This window comes from Phascolarctos cinereus, unplaced genomic scaffold (assembly GCF_003287225.1).
Source record: "Phascolarctos cinereus isolate Bilbo 61053 unplaced genomic scaffold, phaCin_HiC Scaffold_2;HRSCAF=192, whole genome shotgun sequence".
In the NCBI taxonomy this organism is placed as follows: domain Eukaryota; kingdom Metazoa; phylum Chordata; class Mammalia; order Diprotodontia; family Phascolarctidae; genus Phascolarctos; species Phascolarctos cinereus.
The window spans coordinates 374,601,440-374,623,175 of record NW_027555625.1 but is presented as its reverse complement, the minus strand read 5'-3'; the positions used below and the strand labels follow the sequence as shown (position 1 = coordinate 374,623,175).

General features: G+C 35.2%; 1 protein-coding gene across 1 annotated transcript in view; it reads right to left on the bottom strand.

Annotated features, from left to right (window-relative positions):
• NDFIP1 (Nedd4 family interacting protein 1) overlaps positions 1–21,736 on the bottom strand; it is a 61,907-nt gene that overhangs the window by 29,896 nt on the left and 10,275 nt on the right. Inside the window, exon 2 of the mRNA XM_021005067.2 lies at positions 5,207–5,294. Within this exon, the coding sequence (XP_020860726.1) occupies positions 5,207–5,294 (88 nt within the window). The remainder of the gene's footprint in view (positions 1–5,206; positions 5,295–21,736) is intronic.

Genomic DNA, 21,736 nt, shown 5'->3' with positions numbered 1-21,736 from the left:
TTAATAAGACTTAAGATTCAAAAGACCTAGACTCAAATCCCACCTTTATTAGTACCAGTAGGACCTCATAAAAGCCAACGAAATTCTACAAGCTTCAGTTTTATTATCTGAAAAAGGAAGTATCTGGAATAAATGATCTCTGAGGTGCCTTCAGGGTCCAAATCTATGAACCTATCACATTCTGACATGTCTGACATGGCTAATACACTGGCTGAACTGCATTTTATACAAAAAAGTTGGTAACATAGGCCCAGAATCCAGGCAAAACATCTGTTATCTTTCTCTTCTCTCTTTAAAATGAGAAACTTCATGATCAATGCCCCTTACTGTCAAAGACTCAAAGAAAAAAATATTTATTAAAAAAATCTTAATCTCTCCCTACATTCATGCTTTCTTAATTAAATTCCTACAATATCCTGTGGAACGAAAATGTCCTACAATTCATCAAGATTAAATTTTCCTATTTTTTAATTTTCTCACGCTTTATTGAAATTAGAAAAGCTATAGTTTCAAGACTAACACAGTTCATAGCAGCTTATGAAGGTATGCAGCTATTACATTATTGCACTGACTTTTTTAAACTATCTATTTTTCTATGAACTATTATTCTTTTCTACCTAAAGACACAATCCATGAAAGAGAATATATTTAAAATTATAATTTATGTTCATAAATATAATAAATGTTTAAAAAGCTACGCCAACCTCAATGAAATTTAGTTACAGATTTTCCTTACAAAAAGCCACAATGCTACCTAAAATAAAATATCAAATCAATAATCAAATATTGCTTGATGTCTTAATGATGAGCTAAAATTCTGAGATGGAAAAAAAAAGGAGTTGTAAAAATAAAGAGCCTTTATGAAATATCTGCTTCCAATTCTAAAAGACATGGAATCCATTTTTTAACACCTAAATAAAATGCTTATTACCTTAAATTCTATTGCACCTTTAACCCAACAATATTTATCAGGTACATCTGGCACTGCAACCAGCCAACCCTCAAAGTCCATATATTAGAGCCCAAAGAATTCAAAAAGTAGAATAGTTTGAGATACTGTACTGCAAAAAGCCCTTCATACCTCAAAAGTGATTGAGGGCATCACTGTATTATAGCACAAGTCACTAACTTATGTTCATAACAAAGACCCTAAGTTATAAAAAAAAAAGGCTAAACTATGTTCACTATACTATATATTTTTGAAAGATTTTCTGCCAAAATAGTTAAAATTTTAAAACGTTAGTACTTAAAGGAGTAAATTTTAATCTATTCAGAAAACTCAGTTGTCCAGAACAATTTACCCTCCAAAGACTCCAGATAGTCAAGATAAAGATTTTTACTCTCTAAAATAACAATCCAGTTACTCATTAACCAACTGAAAATTTTACCAGTACTGCTTGAAGTTATAAACCAAAGAGGGGGAAAAAAAGCATAGCCCTCTGGTTCCTTTTCAGATAGCCTCCGTTTTGCTCTGCTTCTCCTAAACAAATAAAAATTTAATGAGGTTAGCCAAAAAAGCACTATTCAAACATTTTTCCTGTCTCCTAATTCCAGGTCAGTCATCACTCTCATTCAAAAATGATGGCAGCTGGTAAATTCCCCAGTTACTAAGGTAGTTAGTTACCACAGAGGAAAAGGCAGCAGGAATAAGGACTGAAAGGGGAGCTGCAGCCTCCCTCTAGGGATCCAACTTGCTAGTAGTACAACGTGGGAACTGAGCTAAGGATCCTGAGTTTATATGAATTACGTCCAATTTAATTTTTCTTCTGTGTAAGTAGGAGGGTCAAAATTCAAGGTAGGAGCGTAAAGTCTTATTAGAGTGCTTTCTGGGCTCCTGGGGCAAAAAAAGGAACTCTCCATAATGTCAAGTTTTTGTCTCTACAACAAACCTAAGTTGATTTCCATTCTAAAGGGATTCCAAAGCATAGAATGGTACTATGAACCTGAAGAACTGTGTAGTGCCCTGGGGGGAATGTTGATCCCACTGGAGAGAGAGAAAAATTGTGTTGTCTTTTTGTGGGCTACCATGAATCTTTTATGAGTTTTCTGCCTTCTCCAAGGGGTGAAATAAAGGCTAAATTACAAAAAAAAAAAAAGTGGAAATCAGGGTATCTGGCCATCTACTTACAGGGTGGTAATAGCAACTTCAAGGAAACACTCCACATAACCCACAGATCTCAGTGTGAAGTAAAAGATGGGGTGGAAAGCCAGATGGATATCTGATTATAAGTTAAGGCTGTTTGGGGGAAGAATCTACTAAGGCTGTAGCCTGGGCCCCTAACAATACTGTTTCCTTCACTTATTCCCCTCATATATATGCTAAACTAAAAGAGATGCTTAAATAAAGGAAGGTGAGAGGTTGACTATGGCCCAGACTAGACTGCATATTGTTTTGATTCCTTTTGTTCTTTTTCAAGCCTTGTAAGAGACAATCAGTGAGTGGTACTTTTGCCCCCAAGTTCTTATTAAGATTTTATTAGCATAAAAGCATCATTTTTAAGTCCAAATGCTTTCCGGCCATGGAGTCAGGAGGACTCACTCGAATATAAAATCTGGCCTCAGACACTTGACACTTACTAGCTATGTGACCTTGGGCAAGTCACTTAACCCCCACTGCCTCACCAAAAAAAATAAAGCCCAAATGCTACAGACATTAGAAATGGGCACCATTTCATAAATGAATTATAAATAACAAGACTAATTAAACCAGGAAAACAAAAAATCGTGTAAAATAGAATTGACATAGACAAAGCAAAAAAGGAAGATTACACAGTTTGAAGGCTCTTAAATTTCTATTTTCTATTAGGGCATTTATGGATGCCTTAATTATATACTTCATTTTTTAGCACTCGGAATTCTTGATTTTATTCTTTAACTGGCAGCATTAAAACGAACCTTTAATAATAAGTTTTGTAAAAACATGGACTCAAATGTATAAGCTATAATAAAGAATCTTAAATACTATCGAAAGCAGTATGTCACTAAGAAAGCCTTCATGTAAGATAATCTTGGTCTTAAGACTAACACTTTATCTCTGAAATTCTATGTTCTAAGAATCCTTTTAGTTCTTCATTTCTATGTTCTAAAGATGTCTGTCTACTATCTAAAGTCCCCTCTAATTCCTTTTTAAATTAATTTTTTTTCCAATTAATGAAAACCCAACCTCTCTCCCTCTTACCTCCCTGAGGAACATTTTTTTAAAATTTTTAAATATTTTTATTTAAAGTTTTGAGTCCCAAATACTCTCCCTCCCTGTCTCCCTGTCCTCTCCCCTCCTTGAGACAATAAGCAATCAGATACAGGTTATACATGTGTAATTATGTAAAACATTTCCATATCAGTCATTTTGTACAAGAAGACTTGAATAAAAGAAAAAAATGAAAGAAAAGAAGGTGAAAAATAGCATGCTTTAGTATGTATTCAATCAATATCAGTTTCTTCTCTGGAGACAGATAGTATGCTTCATCATTAGTCCTTTGGGATCGTCTTGGATCACTGTATTGCTAAGAACAACTAAGTCATTCACAGCTTTTAACTGAACAATACTGCTGTTACTGTATACAATGTTCTCCTGGTTCTGTTCACTTCACTATGCATCAGTTCATGTAAGTCTTTCCAGGTTTTTCTGAAATCATCCTGCTCGCTTATTACAACATAAAAATATTCCATCATAATCATATACCACAGCTTGTTTAGCCATTCCCCAATTGATGAGCTTCCAATCATTTCCAATTCTTAGCCACCACAAAAAGAGCTGCTATAAGTATTTTTGTACAAATAGGTCCCTTTCCATTTTTTTTTATGTCTTTGGGATATAGACCTAGCAGTGGTATTGCTCAGTCAAAGGGTATGCACATTTTTGTAGCCCTTTGGGCATAGTTCCAAATTGCTCTCCAGAGTGGTTGGATCAGTTCATAACTCCACCAACAGTGCATTAGTGTCCCAGTTTTCCCACATCCCCTCCTACACCTGAGGAACTTATAATCTAAGTTGTCTTCCAATTTTTTTTAAACTAAAATTTTTTTTTCAATTAACAAAAAATCTATTTTTTCTTCTCTCACAACTCTTCCCTCCTCCCTTGAAAAAAAATAAAAACAAAACCCTTGTAACAAATAAGTATAGTCAAACAAAATCTTGCATTGGCCATGTCTAAAGCAAACTATGTCTCATCTGTACTGAGTCCATCATCCCTCTGTCAGGAGGTGGGTCGTATATTTTATAATAATTCCTTTGGAATCAGTTAGCCATTCAGAGTTGTTAAGTCTTTAAAAAGTAGTTTGTCTCTATAATATTACTATTATTGTGCCAACTGTTCTTCTGCTTCTACTCACTTCATTCTGCATCATTTTATGCAATTCTTACCAGGCTTCTCTGAAATCACCCCCTTCTTCATTTCTTTAAAGTACAACGATATTCTATCATTGATATACCATAACTTGCTCCAGCCATTCCCCAAGTGATGGACACTCCCTCAGTTTCTAGTTACTTGCCACTGCAAAAAGAGTTGCTGTAAGTGTTTTTCTATGTATCCGCTCCAACTCTTTTTTTAAAAAAAGTTCTGTGCCTGAGAAAAAAACAAAGTTCCTAATGAATGATTTCCTGGAGGTGATATATGGAAGGAAAGCATTTTAACTAACTAGTCCAGGGGTTGTTAGAATTAGATCAGCTAGTGTCAAACTTGCAAGTCTTGCAAAACTCCCTAGTGATGCCAGAAGCAAACCAGATTAAAATGTAACTGGGATATGTTTAACAAAATAAATAAAATACAACATAGATAATGTTAATTTGTAAGTCAATATATAGTCTGTAAGAATCCTTTATACTTAAGTTTTGACACCACTATCCTAGGGTATAGAATCAAAAAAAGAAGATACCATGGTCAAACATTCTAAGATTTCTAAAGAACCAATAATAGTTAATTGGGGATTTCTCCTTCAGGTATATATGAGACTAGATAAACAACCAGTCCCTTCTAATTTTGAGATTCCATGTATGCCTCTAATTCTGTGAAAATCCTTCTCTGAGCCAAACTGCAATAAGGCTGTCTAATGAAAAAGTGCACCCCTCAGGTCATAAATAAAACAGAAATTAGGTCAGTTTAAAAAAAAGAAAAGATAACAAGTCCATCATTTGTGAAGATGTATTAGAAGAAGAAAATTCTCTGGGGAGTGCAAAGAGTGAGACAGTTCAGTCCTTTTCCATTTACCTGCACTCTCTGCAGAGATGCTGCTGTACGGGGGAGGAGCATCGCTAACAACTCGCTCAGGCTCTCCAGACTCTTCCTCATTCTGCAACTGAAAACAAATTTTATTTTAATAAATATGATAATTCAAAGTTCTCTGATATAGTTACAGTGCCGTATACAGAGTCTCCATTTCATCCAAATTCAACAAATATTTATTAAATGTAGTATGTACAAAGTACAATACTAAGGAGAGGAAGATAAAGATAAATGTAACCACAGATTCTGTCTTAAAGAGTTATGTCGCTAAAGGCAGTGAGGTAAAGTGGGAAGGTGGAAGAATGACATAGGAGAACGTAGCACAGGTGCAAAGGTAAAAAGTTCTATAAGAAATACATTTAGGGAAATAAAACTGTTTTCATTTAATGTATTCAAATTTCACATAGTAAAGGTTTATCAAATCAAATACCACAATCACAACTCAAAAACTTAACACCTAATATATATATATATAGCTGGAAAATGTTTCCTAATGAAGTGTTTTTCTTTATAGAGTACAAATGTAGTCATTCTGCTGTCCTTGACAGTAAAGAAAAAGAACTTATCATAAAAAGTTTTATAGATCTTTTTCCATCTTATATTCCTTCCAGTTCCCATCCTTAAATGTCTTATCTCAGGATGACAGCTGTTTCAACCAACTTCTTTAAAATGTTTTTTCTCTCTACTGCCTACCTTGTTTATTAAGAAATACTATGTATATATAAATATTGAACTATCCATACCCACAAGACTTACAAACAATTTTATTAAAAAAGATGATATCAACTCTCAATTCGCTGCCCACAGGTCATGAGATCATAGCTTGAAAGAAAAAAGGGGCCTTAGAGATCAAGCCTAAGCTCCACACTTTCCAGAGAAGTAACCTAAGGCCCAGGGAAGTGAAGTGCCTACAATGTATAGTACGTGTTTTCATAACGATTTTGAATCACGTCTTCTTGCTCCCAAGTCCAGGACTCTAGTCATACACCACACTGCCCTTTTATTCAACTCTGAGTAAGAATGATGAAATAAGTTTTTGCAATAAATGCTTTGGCTTATTTTTCTAAGAGTGATTTAGTTTACATTAAGCTGTCCACATGTTTTTGTCTAATCCCCCTTGGGCATTCATGGCACACATTCACAAGGCAGTTTTATAATGAATGACTCAAAAAGATTTTCTTTGTTGACACTAGTGCTTCATATTGGTGGCAATACATTTGACCTCACTGGTATCATATTTTTACCAGGTGAGCTAATAACATAAAGCATGATATAATTTGCTACTGCATACATACAATACATACATGTGAGAATTTTTAATAAGATTTGTGCAGTATAACAAGACCCTACATGAAATACTGCTACTTTGTAGCTATAAAATGTGGCTCAATGTAAGTGCTACAAGAGCTTTAAAATATGATTTACTCAACTTTTTTTGACACTTTCGTAAGATGCTGAATGTGAAATATTACCACCTCTACTGTAAAAACTTAGTAACACAGAAATGGAGAGGTCATTTGAAATGAGGTAGGTAGGGGCAGGTAGGTGGCGCAGTGGATAGAGCACTAGTCCTGAAGTCAAGAGGATCTGAGTTCAAATCCGGCCTCAGACCTAACACTTTGATACTAGCTGCGTGACCCTGGGGAAGTCACTTAACCCCAACTGCCTAAAAAAAAAAATGAGGTAGGTAACAACCATTATTTTCTTTCTTTGAAATGTTAATATCACAGGTAACAATTTCTGTTGGAAAATTTGAATAGCTTGCCTATTTAAACAGTTCATATTTTTGTAAGTTAAATTTCACTTTCAACTATTACTTATATTTTTAGTTACTGTCATCTCTTTTTTAAAAAATTTTTTATTACTCACTTTAACACCAACAAAATGAACATTTCCATACACAAAAATAAAAAAGCAGAAAAATAACTATGTGAAATGACATCTCTATTCCATACAGTTTGTAATTTTTTTATGAACAAATTCAATACATTAGTTTCAAAGCTATGCTGCTTTGTCTTTTTATCCTCTGAACTTCCTTCTGTTCTTTGCATATTAAATAATTGCTTTAACAACTCTTTCTCTTTCTTTTCCCCTTCTTCTGAACATCATTAATCTCCTTTGTAATAAATAAGGATAGCTTTAAAAAAAAGCATAGTCAAACAAAACCAATTCTTGTATTGGCCACATACAAAAATGTACTTTTCTTTCAGAATCCCTAGTCCCTAATCACTCTATCAGGAGCGCTATCAGGATAGCATGCTACATCATTCATCTTTTGGAGTCATGGTTGCTCATTGCATTGACCCAAATAAGTTTTTCAGTTGGTTTTTTTTAATTAATTTATTTTGATTTCTCAACAATCATTTCCGTAAGTTTTTGAGTTTTAAATTTTCCTCCCCCCTCCCTTCCTACCTCCCTCCCCAAGATGGCGCACAATCTAATATAGGCTATATACATACATTCTTATTAAACACGTTTTCACATTACTGATGTTGTAAGTAAGAATTAGAATAGGAGGAACCACCAGAAAGAAGAAACAAAACACAACATGAGAAAAAAATAGTAAGCTCTGATCTGCATTCAAATTCTTTCTTTGGATGTGGATAGCATTTTCCATCATGAGGCTTTTGGAGATGTCTTAGATCCTTGTATTGCTGAGAGGGGTTAAGTCTTTGTCAGTCATCACTCAATGTGGCTGTTACTGTGTACAACATTCTCCCGGTTTCAGCTGGTTTTCTTTAAAATGTTGTACTCACTATATACTGTTCTGCTTACTTCATTCTATATTAGTTCATAAATATCTTCCCAAGATTCTCTGAATCCATCCCTTTTGTCATTTCTTATGGTACAATAACATTCCACCCATTATATTAATATACCATAATTCATCTATTCCCCAACTGATCAGCAATCCTTTAAGTTTCCATTCCTTTACTATACGAGTAAGTGCTGCTAATAAGAAAGGCCACATTTAGAATACTAGGTCTGTTGTATGTAATTTATTTGGAAATAAAACTTTGGGAACACGATTTTATTTCCAAATAAAACTCATGCATTATATGTTAAATAAAATGAAACTTGAATCTACAAAGCACTTTCTCTTTTCTTTCCCCTTTGAAATCTAAGGTACTTAGAGCCATGTACATAACTGGTAAATTAAAAGTAACAGTGATAACCTGAGATTTTTGCCAGGTAGGAAATATTTCAAAATGACTGCTTTTCTTAAAAAATTTGTGACATAAAAATATTTAGATTCAGAGTAGGATTTTGGTGTTCATAGTAATTTATAATTTTGAGATATAGTTATGGCAGCTTTGCTTGGATAATCTGCTCCTTTGCTTTTAATTTTTTCAGGATGTAAGAAGATTAACTTTTATTACCTGATATAAGAAATATAATTGGAGGTCTTTTAACTGCATTGATTTTAAAAGTTACCAAATTTTTAAGTTTTTAAAAGTAGAAAAGTTAAATTAATAAAGCTCAGTCCTGGACTCAAGAGTTTTTCAACACCAAGGATTTTGTGAAGTAGAAAAGTTACTAGACTTGACAGAAATTTTTCCTTTAAATGTTATATAAACGTTATTACTACTATTATTGTTAATCCAAATACTCTCTACTATGCCTCCTCGCTGTTTCCTAGATTTTGTCATATACCCATGTGAGAAATAATATTCAATGCTACTCTGTTTCTTAATATACAATGCTACTCTACCACCCATTATACCTATCCTGCTCTGTTTTAGTAAAACATATCCTTCCAGAGTACTATTTCAATAAAAAGTCCCATCCCATTCAGTCTGGTCTCAGAGGAGTATTACTTCATGTTAGCTAGTTTACTTCGCTTGTTATTCATATTTGATAACTGTGAGAGTAGACATTTGAGGTCTTGAGTTTCATTGCTTGCTTCTTTTTTGAATTTTGTGTTGTTCAGGTTCAGCACGTCAAGAAACAGAGCCCTCATTAACCTGTGTGAGATTTTGTCTCTTGCGAATTACTGGGCAATTCTCTACTGATATTCTTCCTATATTGTAGCTATTCTCTATGGTATCTAGCTTGGCAGAAATACACAGATATCATGAAAATAATATCTGTCCCTTTAAAGTCTTCAACTTCTTGCCCAAGACTGCATACTTTTTAGAAATCTTTTCTAGGTTACTACTCTGGCTCTAAAATTACTAAAAAAATGACCTTCTAACTTTTTTATTAAATAATTTTTCCCATAATAGTAATATGTATTATTAATTTTAGGGATTAAAAACTCATCATTTCAATAAGGTACCTATTAAATGTAATACATTAGACATGCCATTATGTGTAAGATCATAAGATTGAGAACCAGAAAAAACCATGAATATCAAGTCCAACCTGCTTGTTTTACAGATGAGAAAACTGAGGACCAAAAAGATTAGTCACACAGATAGAAAATAGTTTTCCTGACTCCAAGTCCAGGCCTCTATCCACCATACCACATTGCTTCTCTAATCAATCATGAATGAGAAAATAGTTTTTACATTAATTATATACAAGCAGGTCAGAATTAACACATTTATCATCCTTTTATGCAAAAAGAAGGGGTGGGGTGGGGTAGTAATTGACTATGATAAAGTTTTCCCCAAAGTGTTCAACTTAAACATGTTGATTTTCCCAATGGGCATATACTTCATTTCCAAGAGACCACATATAAGCAGAATGTGTAGCAAAGTCATCTTTAATTTTTTTATAAGCAGGCATGGAAACCCTCCTCTGCAGCACTGAATATAAGGCAGCTAATTCTTTTTTATTTATTTATTTTTAGTTTTCAGCATTCACTTCCACAACATTTTGAGTTCCAAATTTTCACTCCATCTCGCCCCTCCCCCCACCCCAAGATGGCATGCATTCTGAATACCCCTTCCCCTAGTCTGCCCTCCCTTCTGTTTCTCTCTACCCCCCTTCTCTTATTCCCTTCCCCTTCTATTTTCCTGTAGGGCAGGATAGATTTCTGTACCCCATTTCCTATATTTCTTATTTCCCAGGTGCATGTGAAAACATTTTTTTAAACATGTGTTTTTAAAACTTTAGGTTCCAAATTTTCTCCCTTCTTCCCTCCCCACCCACCCTCACTGAGAAGGCAAGCAACTCAATATAGGTTATACATGTGTAGCCACGCAAAACACTTCCATAGTAGTCATGTTGTGAAAAACTAACTCTATTCCCTTAATCCTATTCTGCCCCCCATTTATTCTATTCTTTCTTTTGACCCCTGTCCCTCCTCAGAAGTGTTTGCGTCTGATTACCCCCTCTCCCAATCTGCCCTCCCCTCTATCATCCCCCTGCTCTCTTGTCCCCTTCCCCCCCATTTTCCTGTAGGGTAAGATAGATTTCCATACCCAATTTAGTATGTATGTTATTCCCTCCTTAAGTCAAATCTGATGAGAATAAGATTCACTCATTCCCTCTCACGTTCCTCCGTTTTCCCTCCACTGTAAGAGCCTTTTCTTGTCTGTTTTATGTGAGATAATTTACCCCATTCTACCTCTCCCTAACTCCTTCTCCCAGTATAATCCTCTCTCACCACTTAATTTTATTATCTAGATTTCATCTTCAACTCACCCTGTGCCCTCTATCTATCAATATATATATACACATACATATAATTTTTTCCCTCCGACTCATGAGACAAAAGTCTCATGAGTTACAAATATCATCCTTCCATGCAGGAATGTAAACAGTTCAACGTTAATAAGTCTCTTATGATTTCTCTTTCCTGTTTACCTCTTCGTGTTTCACTTGGGTCTTGTATTTGCAAATCAAATTTTCTATTCAGCTCTGGTCTTTTCATCAAGAATGCTTGAAAGTCCTCTATTTCACTAAATGACCATTTTTTTCCCCTGAAGGCTTATACTCAGTTTTTCTAGGTAGGTGGTTCTTGGTTGTAATCCTATATCCTTTGCCCTCCAGAATATTATATTCCATGTAATGCAACTAATTCTTAATGCATCTTATGTATCTTAGCAATGAGTTTAAATTAAGTGAAACTAACCTCATTACTTGTTGAAACACATTTAAAAAAAAAAAGTTGTGGGCTAAGTTACTAGGCCACACATGAACTAGTAACATTACCGCTATAGCTATAAAGGAAAAAATGACTAAGGTTCTACTCACAGTTTCGGGAGCTCCACCCACTTCACTGTTTCTTCCACTAGTTTTCAATGATTACCAAAATAGGCATTCTGTGTATGGGGAGGAAGAGGCCTTTTCAAAGCAACTAAAAGAAAGCATCTTTTAAAAATTTCTCTTTCAAACTCTTTTACTTCTTAGAGAGACAAAGTGGTGCTGTGGAAAAAGTATTAAATGTAGAATCAAATGATCTTGGTTAAAATTCTTTTTCACTACTTTACTACCTAGGAAACACTGACCAACTCAATTAACCCCTTTGGGCCTCAGACCCTTTTTATCTGTAAAATCAGGGGTTGTACTAGATGATTCATAAAATTCCTTTTAGATCTAAATCTCATATAATCCTCCATAAAAGTCCCATTCCCAAGTCTCATCATGGTATAGAGCTCAATCTTCCAAAGGTTCTCAAAGGTAATACTGACTGGGCCCAGAATTCTATCAAAGGAAGAGAGTGAATGGGATTCCAACTGGGAAACTGCAATATATTCAATGACTGCAAGCTGCTCCCTGAAACAAAGCCTCATCTTTTCAATACGAGCATCCTTGTGATGCTGCTATATGACTATAAGTTATGGAGCACGATTTCCAAAGACTCAAAACTGCAAGTGACCCAAAGGGGCAATGATGAAATATGTGGTGGACACAGACCAAAGCATATTAACAAACGATTTGGTGTAAAAGATTTAGTTAACCAAGAAACGTGAGACTGAAAAAGGCAGAATAGTCACATTTCAAAAGTGAGCAATAACAAAGCCTGTGTCTGACACTGGTTTCCACTTAATGTTAAAAGACTTAAAGGAGGACTTTCAGCGTATTAGGTAGAGCCTTTATATGAAGGAATTACAAGATGACACAGACAAGAGTTGCACAGAATAGGAAATCACATATGGGGTGCAACATACACCACTGGAGAGAACGCTCTCATTTACAAGATCGGTCCCACTTTAGTACTGCACACTTGAAAACTACATCCAATTAATTAGCATACTAATTTTTTTTAAAAAAGGATAATTGAGAAATGGAATGTCAAACTACCACAAGGAAGGGTTATCCTTCAAGAACGGAGAGTATAGTATTCATTTTTTTAAAAATTAATTTATTTTGATTTATCAACAATCACTTCCATAAGCTTTTGAGTTTTAAATTTTTCTCCCCCTTCCTGCCTGTCTCCCTCCCCAAGATGGGCATGCAATATGATACAGGCTCTACATATACACTCCATTAAACATATTTTCACATTAGTGATGTTGTAAGGAAGAATTAGAACCAACAGGAGGAACCACAAGAAAGAGGAAACAAAACACGACAGAAGAAAAAAAATAGCAAGTAGTATGCTTCGATCTGCATTCAAACTCCATAGTTCTTTCTTTGGATGTGGATAGCATTTTCTATCACGAGACCTTTGGAGATGTCTTAGATCCTTGTACTGCTGAGAAGGGGTAAATCTATCAGTATTAGTCATCATACAACATGGCTGTTATTGTATACAACATTCTCCTGGTTCTGCTGACTTCACTCAGCATCAGACCACACAAGTCTTTCCAGATTTTTCTGAAGTCTGCCTGCTCATCATTTCTTACAGCACAATAGTATTCCACTACATTCATATACCATAACTTGTCCAGCCATCCCCCAACTGATGGACATCCCCTCAATTTCCAATTCTTTGCCACCACAAAAAGAGCTGCTATAAATATTTTTTTGCATGTGGGCCCTTTTCCCATTTGTATGATTTTTCTGGGATAGAGCCCTAGAAGTGCTATTGCTGGGTCAAAGGGTATGCACACTTAACAAACCCAGAGACCCCAGCTTCTTCGATAAGAACTCACTCTGAAAAAAACTGCTGGGAAAACTGGAAAAGAGTATGGCAGAAACTAGGCATAGAACAAAATCTCACACCATATACCAAAATAAAGTCAAAATACGTTCATGATTTAGATATAAAGGCTGATACTATAAGCAAACTGGGAGAGCAAGGAATAGCTTACCTATCAGATATAACCAGACAGGAGACAGAGAACATTATGAAATGAAAAACGGATAACTTTGATTACATTAAATTGAAAAGTTTTTGCACAAACAAAGCCAATGCAACCAAGATTTGAAGAAAAGTAGAAAACTGGGAAAAAATTTTTACAACCAGTATTTCTGATAAGGGCCTTGTTTCTAAAATAAATAGAGAATTAAGTCAAATTTATAAGAATGTAAGTCATTCCCCAATTGATAAATGGTCAAAGGATATGAGCAGGCAGTTTTCAGACAAAGAAATTAGAGCCATCTACAGTCATATGAAAAAAATGCTCTAAATCACTATTAATTAGAAAAATGCAAATCAAAACAACTCTTGAGACACCACATCACACCTATCAGAATGGCCAACATGACAAAACAGGAAAATGATAAATGTTGGAGAAGACATGGGAAAATCAGAATACTAATGCATTGTTGGTGGAGTTGTGAAATGATCCAACCATTTTGGAGAGCAATTTGGAACTATACCCAAAGAGCTACAAAAATGTGGACAGCATAGTATTAAGTAGAAAAAAAATTTAGGGAACTCTGACAGAAGCCATGAGCACAACTGACCCAGGCAAACTTAACACTCTCCTTCTAATAATTACAATTTTGATCTCATCAGAATTCCTAGAAAGTCTGAACTTCCAAATGTAATTAAGTTGTTGGCCTTGAAATTTTAAATGATTCCCAGAGGTACACTTTACATACTAAATAAAAGTTTAACAATTATTAAAAGTAGTGGATGATCTTAATTAAATGCCCTCTAGGTTAACAGAACCTGCTAATCTGAACAAAAAGAATATTTATAGCTTTCCTCACAATACCACACACAAATTTTTAAGACACAAAAATTAAAATTACAGGTCAAATAAAACAATTTGAAAGGAAAAAAAAACCAATTGTTTTTTCTTCAAGTTTGACAGGTAAAAGGGGCAAAAAAAGACCTAAAAAACAAGCCTTACTATTTATTATAAAGTTAACCATCCAAAGTTATTTCCTCTATTTAATTTAGTACCTGGAAATATTTTATTCAAAACTCTTAACAAGCTAATTTCCACTGAGTGCAAATGAACAAAATTTTCCTTGCATATACAGCACAAAGATGCTCTGAATTCATCACCAAAACAGTGAGAGTTTACACGGTAAGAAGAATGAATCATCATTTTTCACAGACTAATATTGCCATGATTATAGTAGGCCAATAATTTCCACCTAAAATGGCATCTGATATGCCTTTTTTCTCCTTTAATTTCCTTTTGGGAGAAGGAAAGATTGGGTTTCTAGAAGATAAAGTTTAGGAAAAATTCTTCAAAAGAACAACATTTTTAGATTATATACATTTTAACTTTCAATGAAAAGTATACATATTAAAATATATAAACAAGAAAAGCAAAAAGTTCAACAGACTGTAAATTATTTTCTCCAGAAACTTATTTACTATAGCAAATTACAAAGAGTTCATAATCTTTGTTTTGTAAGTACTTTTTAACCATTCCTGTTTTTGCTGTCACTGTCATTATATAAAATGAAAATTATAAATAAAATAAAACCTGAATGAAAATGGAAAACGACAAAATTCACCCAGTCTTGCTAACACATATCTCCAAATATGTTATATTCCACTAAGAGACTTATATGAAGAGTTACTTCCTAGTTTACAAAACTATAAGGGCAAAGTAGGCTTTTTTCCCCCTTTTTTCAGAAATTTATGCTGCATACAGTACAGTGTGTTCCCTTAAGAAGAGCATTTGTGAATGGGGAAAACCCTAGTACAAACCTGTAATTTAATGAAAAGCAAGGTAGTGTAATGGAAAGAGCACTGGATTTGGAAGTCAGAGAAGACCTGAGTGAACTTATTAGCTGTATGACCCTGGGCAAGACATTAACCTCTCTAGGCCTCAATTACCTCATCTGTAAAATAAAGGAATTGGCCTTAATAATACCAAAAGGTGCCTTCTAGGTCTAAATTTATGATCCTATGACCTTCATATGCCAGACACTACGTTAGGTGCTGGGGATACAATGACAAAAATGAAACGGTTCTTACCTCAAGAAGGTTACATTCTAAGGGGGGGTAGGAAGGGGAAGACGACATTTACATGAAAAAGTATATTCAGAATAAATGTAAGATAAAGGGTTCTTTTGGTTTGTTTTGGGCCCCGGGGATACATACTAGAAACTGGAGGGAATAAAAAAAGGTTCACAGTTTTGAAAGAAACAAAAGATTCTAAAAAAAAAAAAGAGGTGAGGAAGCTATGCATTACAGATATAGGGGACAGACAAACTTCGTATAGTGAAGAACAATAAGAAGGTGATTTTGGCTCAACTGCAGGAAAGGTACAAATAATATATAATGAGGCTTAAAAGGTCGTCTGAGGGGCAGATTAGGAAAGCCCTTAAATGCCAAACAGAGGAATTTATTGAATATGGGAGTAACCGAGTCAGATCAACAATTCAGAACAATCACTTATGGCATTTTATATAGGAGGAAGACAGGAGAGACTTGGGACAGGGAGAGCAAAGAGGAGATTACTGCACTAGTACAGGTGAGCAGTATGTTACAGTGAAAAGAGCAGTCAGAGGACTTGGATTCATAGCTCACCTATACGTCTCCAGCCAAGTCAGTTAACTTCTATGGGCCCCAGTTTCCTCATCTGTAAAATGACAGGCATGGATGAGACAGCCTTTGAAGTCCCACTTACCTCTGAACCTGAGACAATTCAATCATCACCTGCTAGAGGAGGCCCTTCACAATCTCCTCTCCAAGATGACCTTTCCACCTTCTTGGCATATATCTCGGATATACTGATTGACATATGTGCTCTTTCCCCCATTAGAGTGTAAGTTCCTTAAAAGCAAAGACTTTTTTTTCCCTCTGTATGCCAGCACAATATTTGGCACATAGTAAGCCAGTAACAAATTCCTCTTGACTGACTGATCCTGAGATTTAGGAAAGAAACAATAACTTCTCCATGGGAACATAACCAGGATATGTCTGAGGCAGTAGCTGAATCCCGATTTTCCTGCCTCTAAGTCCAACTCCCTTTATTCACCTTGCAAAGCTGCCTCCCAGTTAAAAAAAAAAATTAGGGGGAACACAAATTATTAACATATATGGAGGCTTTAAGTATGGAACTATTTGCTTCATTGATTCAGTTTACCTTCAGATAAAATTTTTTCACAAATTTTTCAAAAAATAAATGCTTTTTTAAAAAAATTCTATGAATTTCGCTACAAAATAAATAACACAATGCTTATCGAGAAAAATGTTCAAATTTTTTAAAATTAATAAAATTACTAGACATTTTTCTGAACTACATTCCACAAAATATTTCACACATGGGGCAGCTAGGTGGCGCAGCAGGCAGCACACCAGTCCTGTAGTCAGGAGGACCTGAGTTCAAATGTAACCTCAGACACATAACACTCACTAGCTATGTGACTCTGGAAAAGTCACTTAATCCTACCAAAAAAAAAAAATCACACAAACGATAATAAAGGTAGTATATGCTAAAAAAAAATCTCCTTAAACTAGAATTGTAATAATAAGATAAAAAATAATCCAAATTAAAATAATTTCAAAAGAAATTTAAAACATCCTTTTCTAATTCTTTCATTGTATCAAAATATTAAGATAACATATCTGGCCAAGGTAAAATTTTTTAATAAATGCAGAATTTTGGGGCAGCTGCGTGGCACAATGCAAAGAGCACCGGCCCTGGATTCAGGAGGACCTGAGTTCAAATCCGGCCTCAGACACACAACAATTACTAGCTGCGTGACCCTAGGCAACTCACTTAACCCCACTGCCTAGCAAAATAAATAAATAAATTTGAAAATACAGAATTTTAAAGTATTCCAAAAAGTAATGCCAACGTCACCTACTGGCATCCTCATGAAAGGGTTAGGAAAGAAATACCTAATCCAAAAGACAAGTACTCTTTTGTTACTCTTATTCCTACAAGTAAAGTTTCTGGATGTGGAAAAATAATCATTCAAAATTTGAGGCACTCCGAGACCAAGCCCAAAGAATGCAATAATGAATTGGAGATGTTTTTCTCCACACCAGCCTCCCAAACTATTGTTTACAGCATCAGAGACAAAGCAAAGGACCTAGATAATAGCTACAGCACATTCTGCTGAAAGAATACCTCTGTAATTATCTTAACATACAGAAAATGTTTCATTTAATCCTCTTTCCTAATCTTTCCCTTCTCTTTTACACCTCATTTTCCAATCCAATCCAACCATTATTAAATACCACATTCAAGGATCAGTACTAGGCTCTGAGGACCACAAAGTGGACAGAAGGGCTTAAGACCTATTGTAATGCAGAACATTATTTTACCATTTTAGGTAGTAGGGCCCATTAAGCCACGCAAAGCAGAAATTACTGCTTAATCTTGCCCCAGACCTCTTTCCTCCTAAATCTAAACAACAGTGAAATGTACTCTTGCATAGCTCAGCACAGCCCATACCTCCAATGCAAATGGGTAAGAAAGCTTGCAATATAATTGCTTTAGATAATTATGTTTATACCAGAGACCAGGACACCTGGTCTGGTTTGTGTGATCTCTGACCTGTAATGATGGGGTGCTCGGGTGCTTGTGCTTGTACTTGTGCCCCAATTTCTCCCTAGTCTCAGAAACACTGCCTCTGACAACCACTCCCTAGCCCAAGGACACTGTGCCTAGCAGTTATTCATGCATGGGCCTCAGCACAACCCTTATTTCTCTCCCTGGTACAGCTACACAGAGCTGGGCTGCACAGGCCCCAGCCCTCAGATCATGTCTCTGGAAGCCTCCCAATTCCTTATGAAGTTCCTGTGTTGTAAGAAAGCTTTCCCTTGTTGCAGAGCATTCTCTCATCAAGACAGGTGTCCTTGGCCAGCCCAAGGACTCTTCCTCCTGCCAAAGATCCATCCCCCTCCCTGTCCGGTATACTCCCTGTACTTTCCCATCCATAGCCCCCAGAGACACCTGCACCTTTGGATTAACCTCATCAGTGTTCCTGGCATTTCTTTCCCATGCTCTTTTCCATATAAACCCTAGCTTGACCCCTGATCAGGGCTGCTTGATTTGGGTGTGCATACCCCTTGCAGCCTCGAGCTAATAAATCCACATTTTAAATTACGTCTGGGTCTCGCTCGCTGATTTCTCGGTACAACACTATACCTGTAATTTCATTAGTGTTAATTAACTCCCAGGTGGGGAAACCCCTGCTACCAATGTAGATCTTACAAAGATCTACCTAGAGCCCTGAGAAATTAAGTGACTTGTTCAGGGTCATGTAGCTAGCATGTGTCAGAAGCAACAGATGAATCCAAATCTTCCTTTGTTTTAAGGACAACTCTCCATTCAATATGCTATATTATCTTGTTTTTGGCCAAAGACAAAAACAAAATACTCCCTGCACTCAAGGATTTACATTTTATTTAAGTTTACAATCTAGCTTACACATAAAAAGTTAAGTGTGCACAGGATAAATTCAAGTGACAAGAGACCAGCAACATTTAGCAAGAACAAGAAAGGCTTCCTGTACAGGACTGTCATATGAGCCAAGAGCCCTGAATAAAGTTAGTCTGAGCAGTTGAAGTGAGAAGACAGTCCAGGCATGGGGGACAGTCTATGCCAGAGGCTGCCAAAGTGGGCAATTACTGCCCAGTGGAGGGACACTGGAACAATGTGGGGGAAGGGGTGGGCATTGAATAAAAATAAGGGGCTGGTGGAAGCATGAGGAAAGAAGAAAAAAAATTGGAAAAACCATTTGTACATGTTTCATCTGTTGTGTAACAGAGTTGAAATCGTAGTGATTACATTATTTTCCAAATAAACACACAAAATGCAAGTTATAACCAATCAGTGATCAACTCCCCAGACAGGTCTTAACAAGCAAGGGTAGGCAGGCATGTTTTTCATTGTCAGGAAGTCCAGCATGCATCAGCAGGAATATGTGCATGTAATGACTAATTTACCATACAATACTATGCAAGAAAAAAAAACAGATTTACAATAAATTATTGAATTTAAGATACATTTTTAAAATATTTTATCTTTTTGAAATTACGTAAATTTCCCCCCCCAAAAAAAAAACCCGCTAATGAATAATTTTTTTTTAAAGGGGATGAGTAGGCCAAATATGTTTGGAAACATCTGGGGCAAAGGTCTCTAGAGATGGAAGACAGAATGCCAACTTCAAGGGAAAACAAGAGTACCAATTTGGGTGAAAGTAAATTGTGAAAATCTTTAAATGCCAAGCTAAGGAATGTGTATCTTATCCCAGAGGGAATAGGGCTGAAGGCTCATGAGCGGGGGTTTCTTAAACAGCTTTGGAAACAAATCTAATCATAGAATTATCTAGGAATAGCTAAATAATAATTTTATTGCCAGGAGAAAAATGAAGTCAGGACTAACTTTAAATATGTGTAAGTATATAAAATGTGCATGTATAAATATATATATACAAACATACATAATTGATGAAGTTTATTAGAATGCCATTACTATGTACAGATTTTCATTTGTTATATGTTTACAGAAGGTAAAATGCTAAGGCTTAAAAAAAGCTTTAAACATTAACGTTAAAATCTACTTAAAATATGTAAACTAGATCACCAAAATGCTTTTAACCTTCCTAACAATTAGAGATGTTAACATAATGGCCTATGACTTCCTTTTTTTGTCTATCTTTCACTTAGCTGACTATTTTGGCCAGAAATAAATTCTGTCAGTATTACTCAAACTCATAAGACTCAATGTTCAAAATGCTATTAGTTATGTTAATTCATTCACCTAAGATAGGGCTAAACAGTGTGAAAATATCTCTCATATAGTTAATGCCTGCCTTAGCATAACCAAGTGGAAATGATTTTAAGCGTATTTACACCATGAAGATTCCATGTCAGCTGTAAAAGGACAAAATTTTACTGAAGAGTCTCATACTGCTGACGCAAAGATTCAATAAGACTGCAGATAACCTTCTTCAAATCGTTAAGTCTCCATGTTCTGTTACCATAGTAACTGGGTGAGTTTTCTAAAAAATCTCAGGAAGACAAGAACAGGGCCAAGAATGTATAAAAATCAATATGGTTGTGAAACAGTAATCCTCCCTTTTGCAAAAAATGAAACGAGAGAAACTTTGAAAAATAATTTCCCATTTATTGCTTCTAACTACTAATGAATGTTTTTGTTTATGAGATTTATTATATTTTTTTTTGAAATTAAATTACTTTTTTCTTTTTACAAAACTCTAAACAAGATGTGAAAGCACAATATTCTTACATCACTCTTCCCAAAATGCATCACTTTCATGGCTAGGTAATTACTTTTAAAACAACTTTTATAAAACATGCTACATAGACTTTTTCCATTATTTTGCATATTTTAAAGATAAGGCAACAAAGGCCCATATAGAGTAACTGACTTGTAACCTGAATTCAAATTTCAAACTTGCCATTTTCTGGGAGATGTTGGACAAGTCACTTACCTATTCTGAGTCTCAGTTGCAAATGAAGATAACTACTTACCTCACAGAGCCACTGTGAGTATATATAAGTCTATACTGAGAGACTGTATATAAGTATTTTATAAACCATAAAATGTTATATAAATGTCAGCTAACTATTACTATCAGATCATAAAATTTCAAATCTGGAAGGGCTATTATAGATCATCTAGCCAACCTAAACCTAATGCAGGAATCCTTCACTTACCATCTGGAAAATGAAAAATGTCTAGAAATTTTGAGATACTTAATCTTGATATCCTCATTCAAATTTCCAATGCAAATTCAAATGCAAACAACCTTCAGAGTAGTAAATGATCAAGCTTCCCTCCAAAACAACTCTCCCAAGAAGGCATTCATTAGAACTAAATATTTTTCCCCAAACACAGAACTTTAAAGGGAGGGGCCCAAAGGAGGAGAAAGGAGAGACCTATCATAAAATAATAATAGCTATTACTTATATGGGTGACTACTATGCTCGAGGCATTGTCCTGAGCACTTTAAAATATTATCTCATGTGATCCTCACAACTCTGGGAGGTGCTATTATTATTACCATTTCACAGTTAAGGAATCAGAAGCAGACAGCAGTTAAATGACTTTTTACACAGGATTACACAACTAAGTGTCTGAGAAAATAAAAAAGTACTAGAAGGGTCCTATGAATACAGAATGTCAGCTCTGAAAGGAGATTAGAACACAGTTTATTTCAATGCAATCAGTAAAAGAAAAAACGAAAATCTCAGAAGACTCAAAAATAAAATATATAGACAGAAACTTTAATAAAATTGCTATGAATTTTATTTGCTAAATTTCATAATATTCCCTAAAGATTTTT